This window comes from Artemia franciscana, chromosome 10 (genome assembly GCF_032884065.1).
Source record: "Artemia franciscana chromosome 10, ASM3288406v1, whole genome shotgun sequence".
In the NCBI taxonomy this organism is placed as follows: Eukaryota; Metazoa; Arthropoda; class Branchiopoda; order Anostraca; family Artemiidae; genus Artemia; species Artemia franciscana.
The window spans coordinates 50,693,608-50,717,089 of NC_088872.1; the positions used below are offsets into that span (position 1 = coordinate 50,693,608).

At 35.0% G+C, this 23,482-nt stretch overlaps 1 protein-coding gene across 4 annotated transcripts in view; it reads right to left on the reverse strand.

Moving 5' to 3' along the window:
* Positions 1-23,482, reverse strand: part of LOC136032330 (protein cycle-like) — a 158,159-nt gene that overhangs the window by 19,248 nt on the left and 115,429 nt on the right. For all 4 annotated transcript variants that reach the window (XM_065712643.1, XM_065712642.1, XM_065712641.1 and 1 more), the window contains exons 9-12: positions 16,201-16,328; positions 11,891-12,042; positions 5,716-5,854; positions 2,385-2,503 (exon numbers count right to left, since the gene is read on the reverse strand). In XM_065712643.1, coding sequence (XP_065568715.1) covers positions 2,385-2,503; positions 5,716-5,854; positions 11,891-12,042; positions 16,201-16,328 — 538 coding nt within the window. The remainder of the gene's footprint in view (positions 1-2,384; positions 2,504-5,715; positions 5,855-11,890; positions 12,043-16,200; positions 16,329-23,482) is intronic.

Consider the following 23,482-nt stretch of genomic DNA (forward strand, 5'->3'; position numbering starts at 1 on the left):
GGGTTGCCATCGTTGGTGAATTTTCACTCTCCTGGTGATTTTCCGTGAAAAGTTGGTAATTTTTCTGGTTAAATGTTGATTTTTTTTTGTTTGTGGTGGCAACCCTGTACAAAAGGCGGAGTGCTTTTCAAATCTTCCTCTGGGGCAGGTGTCTTTGGGTAACCAAAAGAGTGTAGACGCGAATATTCTATAATTTGCCACGGGCAGTACATGTGTGATGGGACTCAACCATTTCATTTGGACGTCTTGCTTGTCAGAACCCTTACGCAATCGTTCACTAGCTACTGAGCAGGGGAGTAGCTACAGCAGTTTATTGGGGGACAAGAGAGGGTGCTATTCAAGCAGTAGTGAAGAAAAGTAACTATTTAATAAAAACGCTACTCAGTGAATTTAAAAATATCACGCAGTGCATTATAAACAACAAACACACATTAAAGAGTCATAAATATAAGTGCTGGTGCTGCTTTATATCATAAATATAAGTGCTGGTGCACTAAAATTGTCAGCAATGAGCTGCTGTAGATTACAGTTATACAACGTAAACAAACTTTCGGCTGGCCGAAGGTAAGTGCCGTATACACTCGATAAGTCAAAGTATTACCACGGATTGTGAAACATTATATTGTGACGTATTTCCGACATTTAAATAGTGAACGTATTTAAAATTGAGGGTAATCGAAAAAAGTTAAAGTTAAAATTATTAACTTAACTGCTGGGCCTTGTTTGACAAGGAATATCCAGGAAATCTGAACAATTTTCGGTATAATTACGGCAGAGATTACTTCAAAATTGCCAGGGACTATGATCAAATGATTAATTTTGTATCATTAATCAATAATTAATATTATTCCTTAATCAGTATAATATGATCAAATTCCAATTGGAAGGGAAAATTGACTCCTATAGTTTGAGAATTATCTTACCCTTTTTGCCTTTGTTAAAAAACGAATTCTATAAAGTTAAACAAAACTTTTTCTTGTACAAATCAAGGTATGGGGGGTTTACATATCCGGAGGGGGGATTACACTGAATATTGTTTTTATCTTTATAATTTTCTTCACAAGCAAAGCTTGGTCTCCTAGTGCTGCATGACAAAATGGATAACAACAGAAAAAGAGAATATGTTGTTACTGCATATACGTTCACAAAAAATTTCTAAATTATGAGAAAATATACATATTTTGTTTTAAATTCACTTAATTTTATTCTCAGCAGACGTTTTTTAAAGCTTGCTAATCCAAGGGTAAGTGTCACACAAGTAGCGTTGGCATTGTGTGAAATGCGACTTTCAGTCATAATTCTTGGCACATTCAAGTGAATTATCTTTCTTTTTTTTGGAGCTGGTTTAAAGAAATATTTAGAAAACCAAAAATAGCGAGAGGTTTTCATAGCGTTGTAAATAGAGGCAGTTCTACATTCACGGGCTAGTATGTGAATAAAAAACGTAAGGAATGGGACGTTACCAGCACTTCTTAGGCGTTTAAATAACAAATAAGAGAACCGGAGTTTAAATTAAATACTGAATATAAAAATCAAAACAATTAAAGGGTTCCTCGAGTAGATCACCCCTCTACCAAATTCCATGACCGAACTACAACCTATTTGACCTATCTAGTTATAGTACGAACGTCACTATAAAAAGGACTAATCTTATTTTCTTTTTCAATGATTCCTTTTTCATTCAGGAAATCATATTCACTGTATTCTACCTTCTATGACTATCTACCTTAGTTTTTCTGCACTAGGAATGACACATGGACGGATGATAGATATGCAGATGTAAAGTGTGTATTTATTTCCACTTTTAAAAGTTTTAAAACAAGAGCATCGAATCTTAAATTTGCAGATTTTAGGAAATAAAATCACCTTAAATATCAGGGAAAAAATTGACCTGAGTAAATGTGACGAAACAGGAAGCATAGAACCTTTTTCAATTTTGCAATTAACTAGGCTCATATTTTTACTTAATGATAAGGATTCAAAGGCAATATGTCTGGAAAAATATCAACATGGAACATATTATGAAGTGTAATGGACCCCTATTTTTCTCATTTTTTTATGTTAAAAACGCATATGGATTAACTTAAAATGAACTATCTGCTCAAAGTAAAGAGCAAATTTTGCACTAAAAGACGGTAACAGTTTTAAAGCTACTTAGTAATTACAGGCTTTTTTTCACAAATTATTGGCGTCGGGGGGCAAATCCCCCCTCATCAACGCCACTGCTTCTGAAACTACAAACACATAGATTTCTTTAATAGGATGGAATATTTTACAAAACTTGAGAGCTAAAAGTTCACTTTCAGGTAGGAGGCATTTCTCTCTCTTATTACCGAGATAATGTCAAGTAAAAAAGAAAAAATAAAATAAGAAAAACGACTTACACCATAAATAAATTTTTTGCTAAGATCGATTCCACTTCTTTTGTCCACGGATTTCGAAAGGAACGAAGTCGAGATTGTAATCGAATAAATGTCCCTTCGCGTGTCCGAAATCGAAAGACCTAAATTTAAGAGAGATGTTAAACAGGCTATAGATTAAGACAGGGCATTAAAAATCCAGATTTTCTGGCAAAATCATGCCTTATAATATATATATATATATATATATATATATATATATATATATATATATATATATATATATATATATATATATATATATATATATATATATATATATATATAGTGTTAGCCATGCTAAGCTAAATACCAAGGACGTCTTAGTGAGTTGGGAACACTATTTTAAGAGACATTAATGCATGAACTTCCTTTTACTCATATCAAGTACAGTACATCATCGCCTTCTTGATACTAAATTTCCCAGAACAAAAGCGCAAAACAAAATTGATCGGTACCCCCCTAGACTTTAAAAAATACATTTTTGGTTATCTTTCTGAAAAATGCCTCTTTTTGGTATTCTCATTGAAAAACGACAAATCTGCCCCCACAACCTAGGCTTTCGTGAATCGACGCCACCAAGGAACAAAAAGGCATAAAGACATAGACATTGGCGAATTTTACAATTCAAGAATTACAAATATGCCAAATATAGGTCACAAGAGAATAGTCGTGGGTCAGATTCCATTCAGTTTTCAAACAGTTTGTACTAACGAACAGTAAGTAAAGAGCAAAACAAGTCAATAGTAACCGAAAGCTCTATAAAACAGAATTGAAGGTTCTATAATGCCTTCTATGAATCGTATACGGATTTTTATTTATGATATAAAAACCACAAATTTTTCAACTGAAAGTAAGGAGTAACATTAAAACTCAAACTGAACAGATATTATTCCGTGTATGAAGGAGTTGCCCCCTTCCTCAATACTTTGCTCTTTACGCTAAAGTTTGACTGTTTGTCCTAATTTTTTAAGAACGATTCCTGAAACACAAAGGCCATTTAATTAAAATAGGAAGATTTTTTAAAAGTGATAAAAATTCAACGTGATGAGCAAGGTATTGAGGAGGCGAGCGACCTCTTCATATACGGAGTAGTTTCTGTTCTTTTTTAGTTTTAATGTTACTCCTTACTTTCAGTTGAAAAAAAACTTTCTTTTTATTTAAGCATAAATGTAGATTTAAATAGGATTTAGAAAAGGCTCTCGAAGAGGAGCTGATGAAGAATCTATTCAAGGAGTTATAAAATTTCCTTCATGAAGATAAGACGAGAATGGACGACACAAAAATAGCAGGTATAATCTCTTTTAATGAGGTACAACTTTGGTCGCCACAGTTCGTCAAGGAAGAACTATAGACCAAGAAGATTTTCAAACGAATATCTCCCCCCTCCCTCCCCCGGAACGAGAATCCTGGACTTGTACCAACTTACACAGAAACCTTGGAAATCCGAACAAGAAACGGCCTTGTGCAGAACTAAATTAACCAAGTCTAATTTGACTAGGACCGCCCCAATGTAACTAAAATTAAGCGTAATAAACTTCATGAAATGCACCCATTGAGAGCTCAGATCTAGAAGGCAAATCGAAACTGTAAATGCGGCCAAAAAAATTTCATGCGATTATAAACTCAGCTTAAAAACTAATCAGTCTATGATACTTGCGTGTTTATGAGGTGCTCTCGAAGAACCTGTTTTATCATGCACTTGGGGCGTGATATCTATTGGAAACGTACATATACACAGTAGCGAGGGCAATATTTCGGCGAAAATTTCAATATGCAGGTTTCAAGTTCGTGCTATTGCCTATTTTTTGCGCTTTGATGAGTTTATATGCGTCACCATTGTTCCGCCGATTATCGCCCGATCTCTACCCGACTGTCTATCGAAGCTCAACACTAATACTAAAAATGACATTATAGACGGACATGGAATTAAAAGTGAAGATTTAAAAAAAACATGAATAACCCTGTAGGTAAAGAGTCTAATAAAAATTATGCAGACAATTTTGAAAGATTATTGTTATTTTCAGCGAGGATGTAACTGTCTGAAGGGAACTTGACGAGGGGGAGGATGTAATTTCACGTTCGATGAAATTTCCGCGGAGGATTTTCCCGTAGGGGTATATTTCATGGAGAGTGAGCCAGATTTAGCTGCATTATTTGAAAAACGAACAAAAATTAGACAAAAAAATTTTTTTTTAGAATGAAAGTAGGAGTAACATAAATTCTCAATACAAACAAAAATTATTTCGTATATGATGGCTTGCCCCCTCCTCAATACCTTTCTCTTTAGGATTAAGTTTGACTGTTTGTCCCAACTTTTTAAGAACGGCAAGTGAAACACAGGATACGTTTAATTAGAAGCTTTTTTAAAAGTGCTAACAGTCTTAGCCAAAGAGCAAGATATTGAGATTTTTCTAGATCCGCCCCTGATTCACAGAGACCACTGTCTTCGCAAATGAATTTATCATATAGGCTAAGTAATTATAATTAATTGAACTGATAGTAAGTGCTAATGGTCTTAGGACAAATCATTTAAGGTCTGTGTTTTTCTGTTAATTCTTTTACGTTTTTTTTCTATTACAAACATTCTATTTCTTATTTATTTTTATCTTCTACAAACCTTGTTAATTGTTCATCACGGCATCTATAATTTGTTTTTGGACATCTATGCTACCTTACTTATTATTTTCTCATGTTTTCAAAATTTTACAAAAAAGAAATTGGTTTAATAGATGCCCTCAAACATAACACTTCCCTATAAGTAAAGAAAAAACTGCGGCTATTGTTGGGTCCATTCATTATGTTCTCTAACGGAATAGTGCCTATTCAGATTCCTGCTGTTAAGAATCCGGAAAATGATTACGTGATGAATCAACTATTCAATAAAATATTTTTTTTCTACGAAATAGTGAAAACGATCTTTTTTCATATTCTAAGGCAGCGGGGGGGGGGGGGGGTAAATAACTGGTCATCATTCCGTCCTAAGGCTTATATCACTATCAGTTTTGTGAGAGGACAAGTTCAAACTAGTAACTCAACGGTTAGGGGTAGCTGCTTAGATGGAAGTAGCCAGTGGGTTCAACTCCCACTGATGCAAATTTTTTATAGTAAATTATCATTGTCTATTATTCAACTTTCACTGACGTTATGAAGTTGAGCCTCAGGACTCCCTAGCATTGGGAGGCACTTAGTGACAAAGTAAAGATAAATGCCAAGATATTGCTTTACGGTAATCTTCGCTGTTATCTGGTAAATTAGTCAATTCAAAACAGATTGGGAAAAAAGTAGGACACAATGTAATATAATATTTAGTTACCGGTGTGATGACTTCTTCAAGTTTTTGTAAGACAGCTTTATGAGAAGCTGCTAAACTGAGCATATCTTCAGCGTGTAGGTACTCGTAAACTGAGGTTCCAAGTATCTCTTGAGGCAGATAGCCGTGAATCAATGTAGCTCTGGAAACAAATAAAAAGGAGTATGAAGGAGGGAGGGTGGTGTGTGTGTGTGTATGTATTATGTGTGTATATACCACTACTACGACTAACAGCTCACAACAGCACCAATCAACCCAAGGCCAACAAAGCTACGCACGCTCCTCTACCATTCCAATCTACTCAGAGCCTTCCTCTTTACAACAGTTTCAATTTCCCTAAAACCTTTCAAAATGACATCCTCCCACCCTACTCGGGGTCGGCTTCCTTTTCATTTGGCCCTAGATGGTTGGCTGACAAGGGCGATCTTTGGCAACCTGTCATACTTCACCCGCAAAACGTATCCAGGACATTTCAACCTGTCTCTAAATATAACCTTAGAAAGCGGGATCGAACCATATTTTTCATGCTGTCAACTGTTTGAGATACGGTCAGTAAGACAGGTACCTAAAGTCAGATAGGCACAGATAGGGTCAGTACGTGTATGTGTGTGTGTGTGTGTGTGTTTGAGAGAGAGGATAGACAAAACAAAAAGAATAGACATCCCTGGTGTAAAGGAGTACACACACACAAAAAAAACGAAGTAAAAAATGGCAAAAAAGAAGAAAGAAGAAGAATTATATACAATGCAACTAAACAAAGTCACTTAAGCATATGTGTTTACTTCAAAAAACAAATTCTACCTGTGTCTTTACAGATGATAGAAAACAGATTAGTCAGAAAACAAACAAATGCGTGTATTTTAGAATGGATATATTTAGCTAACGCACGATTTTCATTTTATCATAATACATATATCAATTTACTGTTAAATTTAAGAAAACACCTTGGTTTCGCAAGAGTAATAGAGACTGAACTGAAGGTTAAGCTAGAGAACATCTAGAAATCACAAGTAGCAGACAGGAGAGGAGGTGCTTCACCCCCCCCCTCTTCTTCAACAGCTCAAATAACTCCTGTATATTTTAATGCAATCTTATGCAATTTGCTTTTAAATGAAGTTTATCTCTATATGATTTAGCAAATCGTATATGATTTAGTAAACGGTTGATTAAAAACTACTAATCAAGTGAAATCACTTTAGACTTTAGTTGCTAAGAGTCTAACGAACTATCCGCACGATCTTTCACTCTAAACGTTCCCTACGATTCTAGCTTAAGGCCCATTCACAGTGACATTTTAGCTAGCATAACTTTGAGCCAATCAAATTTTTCACAAAATTTTTTGATTTTATCAGTTTAGCGACAAAGGAGAGTTTATGTCTTAGCTCCTGGAATCATGCTTGGATATTAGGCCTAGGATAAAAGGATATTGACTGTTAAATGCAGGGTATACGGATCTCAAAACTACTTGGACATCAGAGTATATTTGAATCAATGTAAATACTCCAGTTTTCCGTGTGCACCATTTTTTACGGCAAATGAAAGAGATTAAGAATATATGTCAGAATACCCTGTAAACTACAAGTTTTCATAATCAGAGGCAATAATGATTCAACGGGTTCTTATTATTATTTAATATTTTTTTTCAGTGCCACTTCATATTGAAGAGGTCGTCGCATGAAGTTCGGAGGCAGCACATCCGATTGAAAATTGAAGTTCCAATGCCCTTTTCAAGAGTTAAAGATGATCGGAGAGCATCCAGTCCCCCTCCCACGCCTCTTTTCTCCAAAAAATCGGATAAAAATTTTTAGACAGCCATTTTTTTGCAAATAGTCCAAAAGTCAAATAGCTATGCATCCAGGGTTGACATACCCCTCCCCTCACAGGCCCTAGAGTGAGGGTTGTAAGTTGTGCAAGTTGCCCCTTGTCATTATGTATGGATTTTTGTTTGGAAAAGTGGGTATGTCTAATCCTCAGTCTCCAAAAAGGCTTAGGGTATCAAGGAGGAATTTTGGGAAAATGTCAAGAGGGATGCCGAATACAGTCAAAGCACACTATATGCACGGTAGTCTTCAAAAGGGCAAATCAGCAATACCTAAGGAACAGCTGAGGGTATAAGGTCGAAACTTTTAAGGCATGTTGAAACTTTCCAACTACCAACGCTTAAAAGTTTCTAGAAACCATTTTGTTCGAAACAGTCGAAAGATCTAACAATTATATCTCCGGGATGCCATGTCAAGCACAGCCCAAGGGGCATAGAGCACAAGTTGTGCAATTTGTTTATTTTTACATGCAGCATTTATCAATAGGAACAGGGGGAGTGTTTGATCCTAAGTGTGTCGAAAAGGCTAAGGGCATTGGGGCCGAATTTCAGGGAGTGTTGAGGAGTACATAGAATCAAAAGACACTAAGCATATCCAAGTTATCAAAGAGGCGAATCTGCAATATCTTCGGAACGAATAAGGATATTAGCTTGAAACTTTCAGGGTCACTACTACTGCAACTGATACTGTAACTGCAACTGCGACTACTACTGTGACGATTTGCGACTGCAACAAAGATGACTTGCAACAGTGACTACTTGCGACTTCAACAACAACTACTCGCGACTGTGACTGAAGCTGTTTAAGACTGTGAGTAAAAACGAATGTGACTGTAACTGTTTGGAACTGCGACTACTTTTACTTGCAACTACTTTCAGGAAATTTTGAAAGGTAAATTGAACAAAATCAAAACACACTATGTGCATGCAAGTTGTCAAAAGGACCTATCGGCAAATGTTCAGGGATAGCTAAAACTTTCAAAGCATGTTCAAGGAGACGCGCGACAGTCATCGAAGGGCATCCAGCCCCTTCCAACTTGCCCTATTTAGAAGTCCTACTCCCCCAAAACAACCAAAATTTGAAAAAAAAGTTTTCTTCAAAATTGTCAAATGGTCTAATAACTATACCTCCGGTGATGTCAAGCCCCTCACAGCCGCACGAGGCAAGGGTCGTAAATTATGCAATTAGTCCATTGTTTACATACAGGATTTATTTTTACGAAAGGGAAAATGCATGATCCTGTGTCTGTCCGCAAAATCTAAGGGTATTCAGATGAAACTTCAGAGAACTTTGAGTGGCATTCCGAACTAAATCAAAAGACACTATTTGCATCCAGGCTGGAATTAAGGGCGTATCTGCAATGTCTTAGGAACGGCTAGGGGTATTAACTTGAAACTTTCAGGGTCACTACTACTGCTACTGGGGCTGCAACGGCAACTAGTTTCGACTGTGACTGCGAGTGCGACAACTTGTGACTACTTAAAATAATTTTTAGGAAATGCTGGGAGAATGTACAAAAAAAAAATCGAAACACACCGATGCTTGTTGTCAAAAGTGCGTATCAACAATATCTCAGGAACAGCTGAGGGTATTGAGACTTTCGGAGCATGCTAAAGGTATGCTCAAAAGCGATCGGAGGGAGCCAGGCCTTTTCTCCTTGCCCTACTGAGATTCTTCATCCCCAATACTGATCAGAATTTTGAAAAAAATACACTTTGTCCAAAATATTCAAAAAGTCTAATAACTATGTTTCCGGCGAGGCTGACCCCCCCCCCCGGGACAAGGGCTGTAAATTATGCAATTCACCCACTCTTTACATAAAGGATTTATAATTGGAAGAGGGGGAATGATCGATTCTGGGAACGTCTAAAAACCTAAGGGTGTTAAGGTGACACCTCTGAAAATGTTAGTTGATATAAAAATTTTATCAAAGTTCATTGTGTGGATTCAGACTAGCAAAAGGGAGAAATTGCAATTTTAGAAAGGCTAAGGGTATTAACTTAATACTTTCAGGACCACTTTTGCTACTACTACTGTTACTGTAGCTGTCACCCTTTGCGACTGTGATTGTGACTACTTGCAACAACTTGCAAGTTTGCCTGCTTAATAAATTTCTTAACATGAAACTTTCTGGGCCAATAATACTGGCCAATAATAAGGGCCAATTTTTTATTTTTTACATTTACAGCACTGAATAATAAAAATAAATTACAGTGAAGCAGATCTTGAATTACTGAGACTTCCTCGAGGTAATATCATTATATATCAGTTAACTTTCATTACTTCTGTCTTTTATTTTGATGATTATAGTGATTTATTTTTTACTTGTCGTCGACGTTTTGAAAAACTAAACCATACTGTTCAAAGTATGTATAGTTTTCAAGAAAGTCAACTTTTGAGCTGAGAGGAACATTTTTTTTCTTTTAACAGATCAAATTCTGAAAGAAGACTGGTTTATTGTTTTTCATAATTTTGCACTCATCATTACAGGCATCAGCAACAATGTACCAATCAGAAGCTCTGAATGGTGAATCACAGAATATACGCTTAATAAATAAGCTTCATAAATAAACAAATAATAAGTCTTAAAACGTCTCAATAAGTCTCCATTTAACTCATTAATTTCTAAGGGCAAAATACTTTTGTGTACTTAAGCAAAACTCTTCCAACGGCTGAAATAGCAGAAGGAATCAGTAGAAATTCTCTTCTGGCTCCACACCAAAAGTATAACTTGCCCCCCCCAAGGATTCCACAAAAATCCCTTTTGATCACTTGAATATTTTGTCATTTTCGTACAAAGAATTTCCCTGAACGAGACTCCGGACAATTTAATTTTTGAAGATGTTATTCAGAGCAAACCGAAAATTGGAATCAATAGGTGCGATTAATACAGGCCAGTGTTCTTTAACCTTTTTGAACCTGGTGGCTAGTCATATGTTTTAAATGACTAAACTAATTGAGTCATTCAAAGGCAAAGCTAACCAACTCCTTCGGTTTTTTCTTCAAGTTTGGTATAAAAAAGGATAAAATTTTTTCTTTATGCTTTTCTTTAACTGACTGACTGGTTTTTACAATTCCAAGTGTATTAACAAGAGTTGTCAAAGAATGATAAAAAACAAAAGATAAAATCAGGGAAGATCAGCGAATGATAAAAAAAGCACTAAAAATTTTTTCAAAAGCCAATTGACTACATGAATTTAATGCACTTCATGGAATACTATCCTTGCTCACGTACGTAACTAAAAACCAAAGCTTCTCAGCCTCTTGTTAATTGATCAGTTAAATGGTTTAAATGGTCTAATGAAATGAATTTAATGGTCTTTAGTGGTCTAATTAAATGCTTTAATGATCTCATGGACTGTTAATTAAGTCTTTCTGATTCCTTTTCGGGTTTTAACATCAAAGAAGTTGATAGGACGTGTTGTTTAAATTAACAAGTGCATTAACAAGGATTAAACATAATATTAAGTAGTAATAAAGAGCAGAAGTAGGGTGATAAAATATATGATGAAAAGAAAATGATAATATAATGATAAATATATGATAATATAATGATAAAAAGAAGAACTAAATTGACAAAAAAAAGAATAGAAAAAAACACCACATAGTTTAATTTTCTTTCCTCCTAGGTATTTCCCAATTACTTTCTTGAACTCATTAAGGTTTTTTTAAGGAAAAAGTTTCCCGGAAACTAATTAGGAGCCGCCCTTGAGCTTTTTCTATGGCGGGAGGGGGAAAGCCGACCTCACGTGAAAATAAAAACAAAAACAAGTGCATGCCAGAAAAAAATTTAAGTAAAGGATGCTAACTTTTCTCTTTCTCACTCTCCTGTAAAATATTTGTCTAAAGCCCAGTTTTTATTTTGAAAACTGGTAATAGCAATTGAAAACTTGGTAATACGTTTTGATTTAAACATCCAATAGCTCTTTAGCGATATTTTATTAAATAGTTTTCTTTGTTCCTAGGTATTATTCAATTGTTTTCTTGAGCTCATTAAGTTCTTCCTTAAGGAACATTTTTCATGGAAATTAGTTGGGACCCATCATTGAACTATTTCTATAGGTAGAAAAACCGACTTTTCTTTGGCCTTGAGAATAAAATTTTCATTTTGAAAACTTTTTATTTTGTTTTTAGTTTTCATTTTGAAAACTGGTAATACCATTTGAAAACTTGGTAATACCTTTTGATTTAAACATTCAATAGCCCTTTACCGATATGTTATTAAACAGTTTTATTTGCTCTTAGGTATTTCTCAATTGTTTTCTTGAACTCATTAAGTTCTTTTTTAAGGAATGTTTTTCATGGAAACTAGTTGGAACCCATCCTTGAACTTTTTCTATGTTAAGACAACCTCTTACTTTTGTTCCATAAAAGTAAACTTTCCGTCGACAGCATGCCTGGAAATATATTCTAGTTGAACTTCTTCGGGATTTTTTCCACTTTTGCTAATGATTCGTCCTCTAAGACCTTGAGGAGATAAAACGGAAGGCTGTATCCGTCCAACAGCGACCTTGAAATAAAAAGTAAAGCAGGAGGTCACTCACTAGCTGGTTTGTAAGCATTAAATGTACCAAAAATATATACTGATTGGAGGATAAAAGTCAGAGTTGAAGGTAGAGTTTCAGCAGCTATCTACAAAAACTGCGCAATCCTTAAGCAAAATATCGCAAATATGATGAGATATGGATCAAAACTGTCATTCTCAATTTTTGACAATAGAATTCTTTTTTTTAAATTTTTGTATGCCAAAAAATTTCGACATTTGCAGAAATAGCTAGTACTACTTACATAGACTATAACGGAATATATTATTTATTTTTATTATATTATATTTTTTTATATTATTTTTCAAGCTCTGTTGCTGTTTTCCTTACTTCAGGATTCCCTACTGAAATATCCAGCATGTCTGTAATGGAGGGAGGTGAAAGATAGTGTTTCAACAGGTCAAGAATGTGGAGTAAAAATAACTAGCCAAAAGGACACGATTCACAAAATGGGAAACAAATCTTGGTTAGAAATCAAGAATTTCTTCTCGAATGGTTGGGCTATATACAGGGGCGTAATTTACTATGGGGCACGGGGGAGTGTAACTGCACCTCTCATAGCTCGGCCCTCCCAGCTAAAATTTGGTTTCTTCAAAGATCTTGTCGAAACTAAGATAAGCCAGCATAATTCAAGCATTCACAGAAACGTGTCAGTTTTCTTTAGTATATCTTTACTTTTATGGTACTATATTGCTCATTTTTCAGTTTTCACTCTCATTTTCACTTGATTTGGGTAAATTGGCTAAAACTTTGTCCCCCCCCCTCCCCAGGATTCTGATGAAATTACGCCACTGGCTGTATAGGTTTTTATTTATATCTCTGACCTACGAAATTCAAGTAACGAGATATAAAGGACGGGAAAAAAACGATTCAAAGAGAGAGAGAGAGAGAAAAAAAAAAAAAAAAATCAAATTCCGTATTGATGAGTGGGCTTTATAAGATCACACGGACTTCCATTGGAAAAATCAAAACATTATTAATTTGCGTTTCTATGACAATTCGTTGACTTTTAGAAATTTCTCATTAGTCCAAAGATGATTCTATTATTATTATTTTTTTTTTTTTTGATAAGTTCAGCATAAAGATAAGAGAAAACTAGTTGATAAATTGTTAAAGTCTTCTGTTAAAAAAACGATCTTTCACGATGAGAGACACTAGTAGGAAGGTTTTCCCTGTGTACTTTATTGGGAGAGTGTAAAGAGAGAATTTTTAATAGATTCAGGATGAATGAGGAGCGTACGCAGCTGTATTGGCCTCAGGCGGCTTGGTGCTAAAGTAAATTGTTAATTGTAGCAGTAGTAGTTTTTTCTATGATACCTCAATGCATAATATGAGATTTTTGGAGAGTCAAATTTAGATTGAGTCATAACTTAGGTTTTGACTCCAAACTTATTTGGCCCTTGAGATATCTAGAGGTTTCAAGGGGTTTTCCCCCATAACGTGTCATGTCCTTTATTCTCGATCTCAGAAAAAGAGCGGAAATAAGAGATTCAGACATAAAAATTGTTTCACCGTATCTTGAATGCCTAAAATGGTCTTCTTTTAAGGATTATATGAATCTTCATACAAGACAAAGTCAGATTAATGATAACCTAATGACAAAGACGGTCCTTTTTGACTAACCCTCTAGGGAAAAACAAAAATCACATCAACCCCAAAAGGGGTAGGAGGAGGTCATAAAGAAGAACTAAAGGAAATTAGGCCTTCTTGGGAGGGTTTAAGGAGGGGGCTTTGAATAAACTGGGATGGAGGAGAATCATGCGTGACTGTGTTGGCTTCGGGGGGCTTGAAGCTACAGAGTTGTTGTCGTTAGTAGTGTTAGTAGTAATATTGCTTTTTAGTACAACTTTAATATTATTTTAATATTAAATTTAATGCATGTTAATATTATAAAAGTTTAATATTACTTTAATGTTAAAAATGTGCTTAATTTAATATTAAAATAATATTAAAGTTGTAATTAATATTAAATTAATATTAAAAATGTGCTTAATTTAATATTAAAATAATATTAAAGTTGTACTAAGAAGCAATATTACTACTACCACTATTAACGACAACAGCTTATTTTAACACTTACTGGATTAACTTCATAAAAGATTAGCTGGATCTTCATCCGCTCCCAATATTCTATTACTTTCAGGGGGTTTTCACCTCTTTTATCGAAAATCAGTCTAATTCTTGCAGCCTCGTAGCCTTTGACAGGTAAAACTAAACTTAATGAAACTCATATACTTGAAATCAGATAATATTGGTATCAAAATTCCGATTTCTAGAGTTTCGGTTACTATTGAGCCAGACCGCTCCTTACTTAAAGTTCGTTACCAAGAACTGTTTGAAACCTAACCTATAAAAATTACCAACTACTCCTCATAATCTACAAAAAATCGGTTCGAAAAAAAAAATCTCATGCACTCCAGCTACAAATTTCATGGCCCTTTTTTTGTACCATGGTCAGGTTTTAAAAATATGTAAATTATATATAATATGTAAGTAATAATATAATAATGAAATGCTAAAAATATAGAAAATAATAATATAATATGATAGTAATATAACATAATAATAAAACAAAGTTTTTTTTTTAGATGTGTAACAAACTATTCGTGAAAGATACACTTGTCGCCCAAGATATCGTCTTAATATTTCTACTTTCCTTGGAGAGCAAATTTATAAGTATTTTCTTTTTCATTTTAAATTAAGTTTTCAGTATTGACGCAAGACTTCAAGAATTTAAGCAGTTTCATCTTGACCTGTCAATTCGAAACTTGTTCAGTCCTCCTTCGAAATATCTTCCTGTTTCCAATTTTTACGCCTTTATGAAAAAGATTGAAAACTCTTGATTTGGTAGCCCTGCATGCTTGACGTAAATGAGATTATTCCTAAGAATGTTAAAAAGTTGACACAGCCTATTCTTCCCCAAAGATAAGTGTTTTTAATTAAAGGTATATTTAGAGGCTTCTTTTAGAAAAATCCTCTCCAAATCCTTGAAACCATAAATTCTTCTTCCTTTCTAAGAAGAATTTACAAGATTAGGCTCTGATAGGTCACGTCATTAATGATTATGTCTATCAGGGGCTATTCAAATATCAGAATATTGGCAAAAAAAGATTCATAAGTGACAGGAACATTATTTTTATCCTTTTTCGGTGAATATATTTTAGAATATATTAAGTGGTAAATAGTACTCAGTAGTAATTCAAGAATAAGGCAAACTGAATCAAAGAGTCTAAATAAAGGATAACTTTAAGAACAGGAACTGGCGCTAGTATCAACGAAAAAGCAAATCAACGTCATCAAGCGTTTGGTGTTTCTTGGCATTTTTTTTTCAGCGTAATAATAAAAAAAATTAGAATAATTGTTGTAATTGGTAAAATTAGTGTAGATTTAAGTTTCAGAAAGAAATGCGATTGTAAAGTTTGAAATAAATAACCTTTATTGAATAAAATAAAGGCTTGAATAGCCTTTCTAAGAAGAATTTATAAGATTAAGCTCTAATAGGTCACGTCATTAATGCTTATGTCTATCAGAGACTATTCAAACATCATGGTACTGGCAAAAAAGATTCATAACTGAAAGGAACATTAGTTTTATCCTTTTTTGGTGAATATAATTTCAAATATATTAAGAGATAAATAGCAATCGGTAGTAGTTCAAGAAAAAGACAAACTGAATCAAAGAGTCCGGATAACTTTAAGAACAGGAACTGGCGCTAGTGTCAACGAAAAAGAAAATTTGTAGAAAAGTCGATTAACTTCATGATTATAAAGAATAAGTCTAGATGGTGTTGGTTGTTACTCATCAAATATGAACTTTAATTTCCTCTTTTATGAGTTTCCTGAACTTGCTGCTTTGGGATTATAACTGAAAAGAGAAAGTGGTAAAGGGAAAACGATAAAGACAATAAGTTAAAGAAAGTTGACAGGGATATAGCTAGATAGCTGGATAAGTAACTGATTGTTACTTATCAAACATAAAGTTTAGTTTTCTCTTCTATCAATTTTTCATACTCTTTGATTTGGTGTTTTGGAACTGATAAGAGATAAAGGTAAAGAGAATAACATAAAGAGAAAAAGATAAAGAAAGTTGATAAAGAGGAAACGAATTAAGAAGGAAAAACCTACTAGACAAGAGAGGTTACAGGATTCAACGTCAGACCCATCATCTCTGTAGCTATTGTGAACAGCGCCTAGTTTGCTAGGAGCCCATGACTTCAGATACCCTGTGCAATGTATAACCGAGTATTTCTTTTCTGAAAAAAATACCCTGTTAATAAGGAAAACGATCTGAAAAACAACAACAACTAATACAAGTTTGGAATAAAGTCGTCCCTATTCGATTCAAACAATCTACCCATAAAACTGACCTAATTTAATCTGGTATAATCAATCTAAAATGATATGGCTGCAACTGTGCAAAAGGCGTGTATGCAAAACTTTTTCGAGGGCAAATCAAGATTGTATCCTATTCCCTCAAACTTGGAACCACTTCAGGTACCCGGTGTAATATATAACCGAGTGTCACTTCTTAAAGAAAAAAATTATCAATAAAAAAACCATTTGGAACTAACAACACTAACACAACCAACAATTAATTCAAGCTTGGGATTGAATTAATCTAATCAGTCACTTGATCTTTCACATAGACCAAATTCAACCAAATACAAACAATAAATACAGCAAAGTAATAGTAATTCACTTGTGCGTGTCTTTATTTCTTTCTCCCTTATTATCCACATATATAGTTTTCATCTTTTCAGATTAATTTATTGTATGGTATCTGTTTAGTCTAGTTTTCTTTGGTTTTCCCTTTCGTTGATATATTTTCGTTTCCGCACGTGGAGCCAGGATATTCCGACTTTTTATTTTATTCACTATCTTCTTAAAAGTTTTACCTGACAGATATTTTTAGTTTTATTTGCAGATATTCTTCAACAGTTTTGACTTTATTTGAAATTATTCTTCCGTAGTTTCTTGGAGAGTTGGCAACATGACCCCTTGGATATCTTAGTATTTGATACTTCGCACATGAGCAAGTAAATTAAAATAGATCATTAGAGTTACTGATGATTTCAATCGTGGACGTACCAGGGGGGGGGGATTTGGCCCAAGCTCCCCTGAGATCGCAAGTTTTCCATAATTTCTTGTACTTTTCATATAAATTATCGAAATTTTGTATATCCCCCAGGAAAGTTCTTGCATACATGCCTGCTTTTAATGGAAGTAAATTTCAAAAATTATGAATCAAAAACTCAAAATTATGAATAAAAAATAGTAAATAAAAAATATAAACAATAGCCAAAGAATCCATGGAATAAACTCAGCCCCGAAGCTACTGTCTGTAAAATTGATATAAAACAAGAGCTAAGAGCTCATATGGTACTTGTGACAAGGTCGGAAGAGCCAAGAACTCATATGGTATGAGCTCTAGCAAAATTCTAAGAATCAATAGATTGCTTTAAAAGGAAAATCAGAGGCTTAATGCCGGCCGGGATTTAAAATAAGAGCTCTGAGTCACGGGGTACTTCTAAATATCAAATTCATTAAGATCCGATCACCCATTCGTAAGATACCTCGTTTTTCACGTTTTCCAAGAATTCCGGTTTCCCCCTCCAACTCCCATCAATGTCATCGGATCTGGTCGGCATTTAAAATGAGAGCTCTAAAACACAAGATCCTTCTAGATATCAAATTTCATTAAGATCTGATCACCCGTTCTTAAGTTACAAATACCTCATTTTTTCTAATTTTTGCAAATTACTCCCCCCCCCCTCAACTCCACCAAAGAGAGCGGATCCGGTCCGGTTATGTCAGTCACCTATCTTGGACTTGTGCTTATTCTTTCTACCACGTTTCATCCTGATCTCTCCGCTTTAAGCGTTTTCCAAAATTGCCCCCACCTAATGACACTGGATCCGGTCGGGATTTAAAAAAAGAGATCTGAGTTTCGAGGTCCTTCTAAATATGAAATTTCATTAAAATTCGATCACTCTTTCGTAAATTGACAACACCTCATTTTTTCTATTTTTTAGAATTAACCCTCTCCCCCCCCAACTCCCCCAAAGAGAGCGGATCCGTTCAGGTTATGTCAAACACGTATCTAGCACTTGTAATTATTTTTCCCATCAAGTTTCATTCTTATCCCTCCACTCTAAGCGTTTTTCAAGATTTTAGGTCCCCTAACTCCCCCCAATGTAACCAGATCCGGTCGGGATTCAACATAAGAACTCCGAGACACGATATCCTTCCAAACATCAAATTTCATTAAGATCCGATCACTCCTTCGTAAGTTGAAAATACCTCATTTTTCTAATTTTTCAGAATTAATCTTACCCCCAACTCCCCCGAAGAGAGCGGATCCATCCCGGTTACGTCAATCACGTATCTAGGACTTTTGCTTATTTTTCCCACCAAATTTCATCCTGATCCCTCCACTCTAAGCGTTTTCCAAGATTTTAGGTTTCCCCTCTCAATTCCCCCCAATCTCACCGGATCCAGTCGGGATTTAAAATAAGAGCTCTGAGAAACGATATTCTTCCAAACCTCAAATTTCATTAAAATCCGATCACTCCTTTGTAAGTTAAAAATACCTCATTTTTTCTAATTTTTGAGAATTAACCCCCCCCCCAACTCCTCCAGACAGAGCAGATTCGTCCCAGTTATGTCAATCACGTATCTAGGACTTCTGCTTATTTTCCCCACCAAGTTTCGTCCCGATCCCTCCACTCTAAGCGTTTTCCAAGATTTTAGGTTCCCCCCTTCCAACTCCCCCCAATGTCTCCGGATCTGGTCAGAATTTAAAATAAGAGCTCTGAGACACAAAATCCTTCTAAACATCAAATTTCATTAAGATCCCATCACCCGTTCGTAAGTTAAAAATACATCATTTTTTTCCGAATTAATCGCCCCCCCCCCCCCCAGATGGTAAAATCAGGAAAACGACTATTTCTAATTTAATCTGGTACGGTCCCTGATACGCCTGCCAAATTTCATCGTCCTAACTTACCTGAAAGTGCCTAAAGTAGCAAAACCGGGACAGACAGACCGACAGAATTTGCGATCGCCATGTGTCACTTGGTTAATACTAAGTGCCATAAAAATCATCCGTTAAGTGTTTAAATACTTGTCAAAATAAATACCGAATAGAAAAAAAAATCAGCATAATTTTTATTTGAGGAAAGCTTCGAGTTCCTTTACATAAAAAAGGCGAAAATACGAATATTGTTTAAAAAAAAAACATTTCTAAACAGATTTACCAACAAATCTATAGCTATAGTTTATAGACCTATAGTCTATAGAGCCAAAGATGGCATAGAATCAATCCAAAGCTGCTGTCTGTAAATAAAATGTTAAATAATTTCTCGTTAAGAGTTTAAATGACTATCGGCATGAGTCAAAATCAACATAAAAAAAGAAAAAATCCACATAATTTGTATTTGCAGAAAGCTTCAAGATTTTCCTCAGAGATGAGACTAAAATATGATTTTTTTTTTTTTACAAAATATTTAAAAAAGAAAATTATGCCAAGAGTATCTACAATTTAATTCCACATCATCACATATATAACACGCCGGCAGGATTTAGAACTTATAGAATTATGCAAAATTTATTCTAGAGCAAATAACATTCCAAATATTTTCGTATTCTAAAAACCCACAATAGAGTTCTAAGAATTCAAAGCACATTCAACAGATTATGGAAAGAGGTTAACACTATGTTCAATTTACTTAGAATATGATTCTAGACAAATTTAAAGAATAAATTCAGAAATTGCAACACCGATTTGTTTTAAATTATTCATACACCATATATTTTAGATGACGAATACGACATGCATACAAATTTACTCAGCAATTATTTTGTTGTTGTTTTTTTCAATTTTCGGGCAAATAAGATGTACTTTTCGGGCAAATATCTAGGGCCAAATGAAAAGGAAGTTGTCCCCGAATTGGGCAGGGAGAGGCATAAAGGGAGGATTTAAGAGAAATTTGAACTTCGTGGGAGGGTGTAAAGAGGGTGGCTTTGAGTAGATTAGGATGGAGGAACGTGCGTAGCTGTGTTGTCCTAAGAAGGCGTAGTGCTTCAGTCAGTTGTTAGTAGTCGTGGCAGTAGAGTCTGTGTTTGTGCCTATGCTTATCAGTGTGGTTTCACTACTGTGCTGGTCATTATGACTTCACAGAAATTCTAATTTTAATAAAAATTTCAGTAAAAAACATAAACAAATAAAAGAAATTGTTTCCATACAGGATTAACATTTATACTTCTGACAAATCTTCCATCAAAATAGATTAGTATTACATGAGACAATTTACAATATAATAATCGATAATATTTTCAATAAAATAGAATTCAATGGAGGGTTTGATTGCCATGAATTTACTGATGTTTACGAAAAACTTCCTAATATATAATTCAGCTAAAATTTGCTATTAACCACAATTTTTTTGTTCTAGCAAATTGTGTTCAGTGAGCATTATAAAACATAACGCTAAAAAGGTTAAATTGAAAGTTCTGATCAGAGTCAGCGCTACAGTGCCGCCTATAGTAAAGGCCATACGGCTAAATGTTTAATTATTTATTTGTTTATTGTTTTTATTTTTAAGGCACTTCATATGGAAGGGTCGTCATATAAACTTCGGAGGGGGCTCATTCGATTGGACATCGGAAGTTCTAGTGACTTTTTTAAGAGTCAAAAATGATCGGAGGGCAACTAGCCCCCCCATGCCCTTTTTACCAAGTGCATCAGAAAAAAAATTTGAGGTAGCCATTTTGTTAAAATAGTTCGAAGATCATATAACAAAAACTCCAGCGTCAGCAAAACCCCCCAGGGCCCGGAGGCAACTCTTGTAAGTTATGGCCTGGTGGCCTATGGTTCCTATGGAAGGGCTGCTCGTATAAACTTCAGAGAGGGCTCATTTGATTGGAAATTAAAAGTTCTAGAGCACTTTTTAAGAGTTAAAAGAGATCGAAGGGCAACTACCCCCCCCCCCCTCTTCGCCCTTTTTTTCTCAAGCCCATACGATAAGAACTTTGAGATACTATCCCACTACGCCCCTTTTCCCCCAAATGCATCCGACAAAATTTTGATATAGCCATTTTGTTAAAAATAGTTTAAAGGTCATATAAAAAACTAAGGTTTCAACACAACTCCTAGGTCCCGAGGGCAGGCGTTGTAAGTTATACCCTGGAGGTATATATGGTTCTTATAAAAGGGACGCTCATATAAACTTCAGAGAGGGCTCATTTAATAGGATATTGAAAGTTATAGAGCAATTTAAGAGTCAAAAGAAATCGGAGGGCAACTAGCCCCCCCACGCCCTTTTTTCCTCAAACCAATCCAATAAGAGCTTTGAATTTTTTTTAAATAGTTCAAAGATCATATAACAAAAACTCTAGTGTCAACACATCCCCCCAAAGCCCGGGGGCAATCGCTGTATGTTATATCCTGGGGGCATATATGGTTCCTATGGAAGGAATGCTCGTATAAACTTCAGAGAGGGCTATTTCGATTGAAAATTGAAAGCTCTAGATAATTTTTTAAAAGTGAAAAGAGATCGGAGGGCAACTACCCCCAAGCTCATTTTTCCTCAAACCCATCCGATAAGAACTTTGAGATACTAGTCCCCCCACACCCCCTCTTTCTCAAAATGAATCCGATAAAAATTCTGAGATAGCCATTTTGTTAAAAATAGTTTAAAGGTCAGGTAAAAAAAATCAGGTGTCGAAACAACCCCCACGGCCCGAGGGCAGGTGTTGTAAGTTATGCCCTGGGGGCATATATGGTCCTTATGGAAGAAATGCTCGTATAAACTTTAGAGAGGGCTCATTTGATTCAAAATTGATAGTTCTATATCGCTTTTTAAGAGTTAAAAGAAAGCAGACAGCAACTAGCCCCCCACCCCCTCTAGGCACTTTTTCCTCAAACTCATCTTACAAGAACTTTGAAATAGCCATTTTTTTTTAAATAGTTCAAAAATCATACAAGGAAAACTCCGGGGCCAACACAACCCCCCAGGACCGAGGACGGGCGCTGTAAGTTATACCCTGGGGTCAAATGTGGCTCTTATGGAAGGGATGGTCGTATAAACTTCAGAGGGCTCATTTGATTGGAAATTTAAAGTTTTAGTTCAGTTTTTGAGAGTAAAAAGATTGGAGGCCAACTAGCCCACCCACCCCAAAAAAACCCTTTTTACCGAATGCATCCGATAAAATTTTTGAGATAACCACTTTGTTAAAAATAGCTCAAAGATCAGATAACAAAAATTCCGGTGTCGACACAACCCCCAGGACCTGGGGGCAGGTTTTATAAGTTATACCCAGGGGCTAGATATGGTTCTTATTTTAATATTTTTGTTCATTTTAAGCTTGATCTGCAAATTCAACTTAAGCTTACTCCTTTTAGATTTAGTTAATCATTTATATTAGTAGGCTACCTGTCGTATGTTTTTTGCTATGATTGTTTGTTTAATTCCTGTTCGTTTTGGGTTTCATTTATTCTTTAATAGTAATTTCTGGTTGTCTTGAGTTTAAGTTATTGTAGGTTTCTATTTCTTCTGTTCTTCTATTTCTTCTGTCCTAAGTTTAATATGGAATTTACTTTTCTTTAAAAAACTTTTTTTTCGGAAAGTCTTTTAAAAATCAATTATACTGAAAGAACTCACCGGCTTGAACAGTCGCTTCTAAAGGGGATTCAACACCTTATATTATTACCCTATCACGCCCATTGCAAAAACTTTTTAGTTTGTGCGGCCAAACCGTTTACAATGGATTGTGCGAAATACCACCTTGTAGAACTTGGATAAGAGATCGGAATAAGCCAAAAAATACTTGGGGTAGTTATATAGTTTTAATGAAACTTATGCCATTAGTAAGCGTAAAATTTGCTTTTTCGATGAAACGGAAGAGTTCAGGAAAGGGCAGTCCCTAAAAAGGTTCAACACCTAGAAAATATCAATTGAGTAACTTGACAGCTTCGACAGTTCCCTGTTGCACTATCCACTTTGATCGGTCGAAAAGCTTAACCAACAAAAGGGACGTAAAATTTCATTGTCTTTTCAATTGGATTTCATAGTCAAACCACAGATTCTCCATAGATGTCAATGATAGCAAGCTCCATAGGAGAATTCACTAATGGGTCCTTTGTCTTTGTGACGGTCAGCCGACGCTAGGTCTCGCAATATGATTTTAAGATATCGCATGCCTTTAATAGCGGTACAAAAAAATATTTTTTTCGTGATTCCCAGCAAGATTTATGCTCTACCTTATAGATTAAACTTGTTTTAGACATACAAAACATACATAAACAAAACGTTGTTCCTAATAGGAAATTGCTATTCGCTTTTTGGGCTATTTTTTCCAGTCTTGGTCTTAGTCTTTATTCCGTTTTAAAGATAATATGTTTTTATTT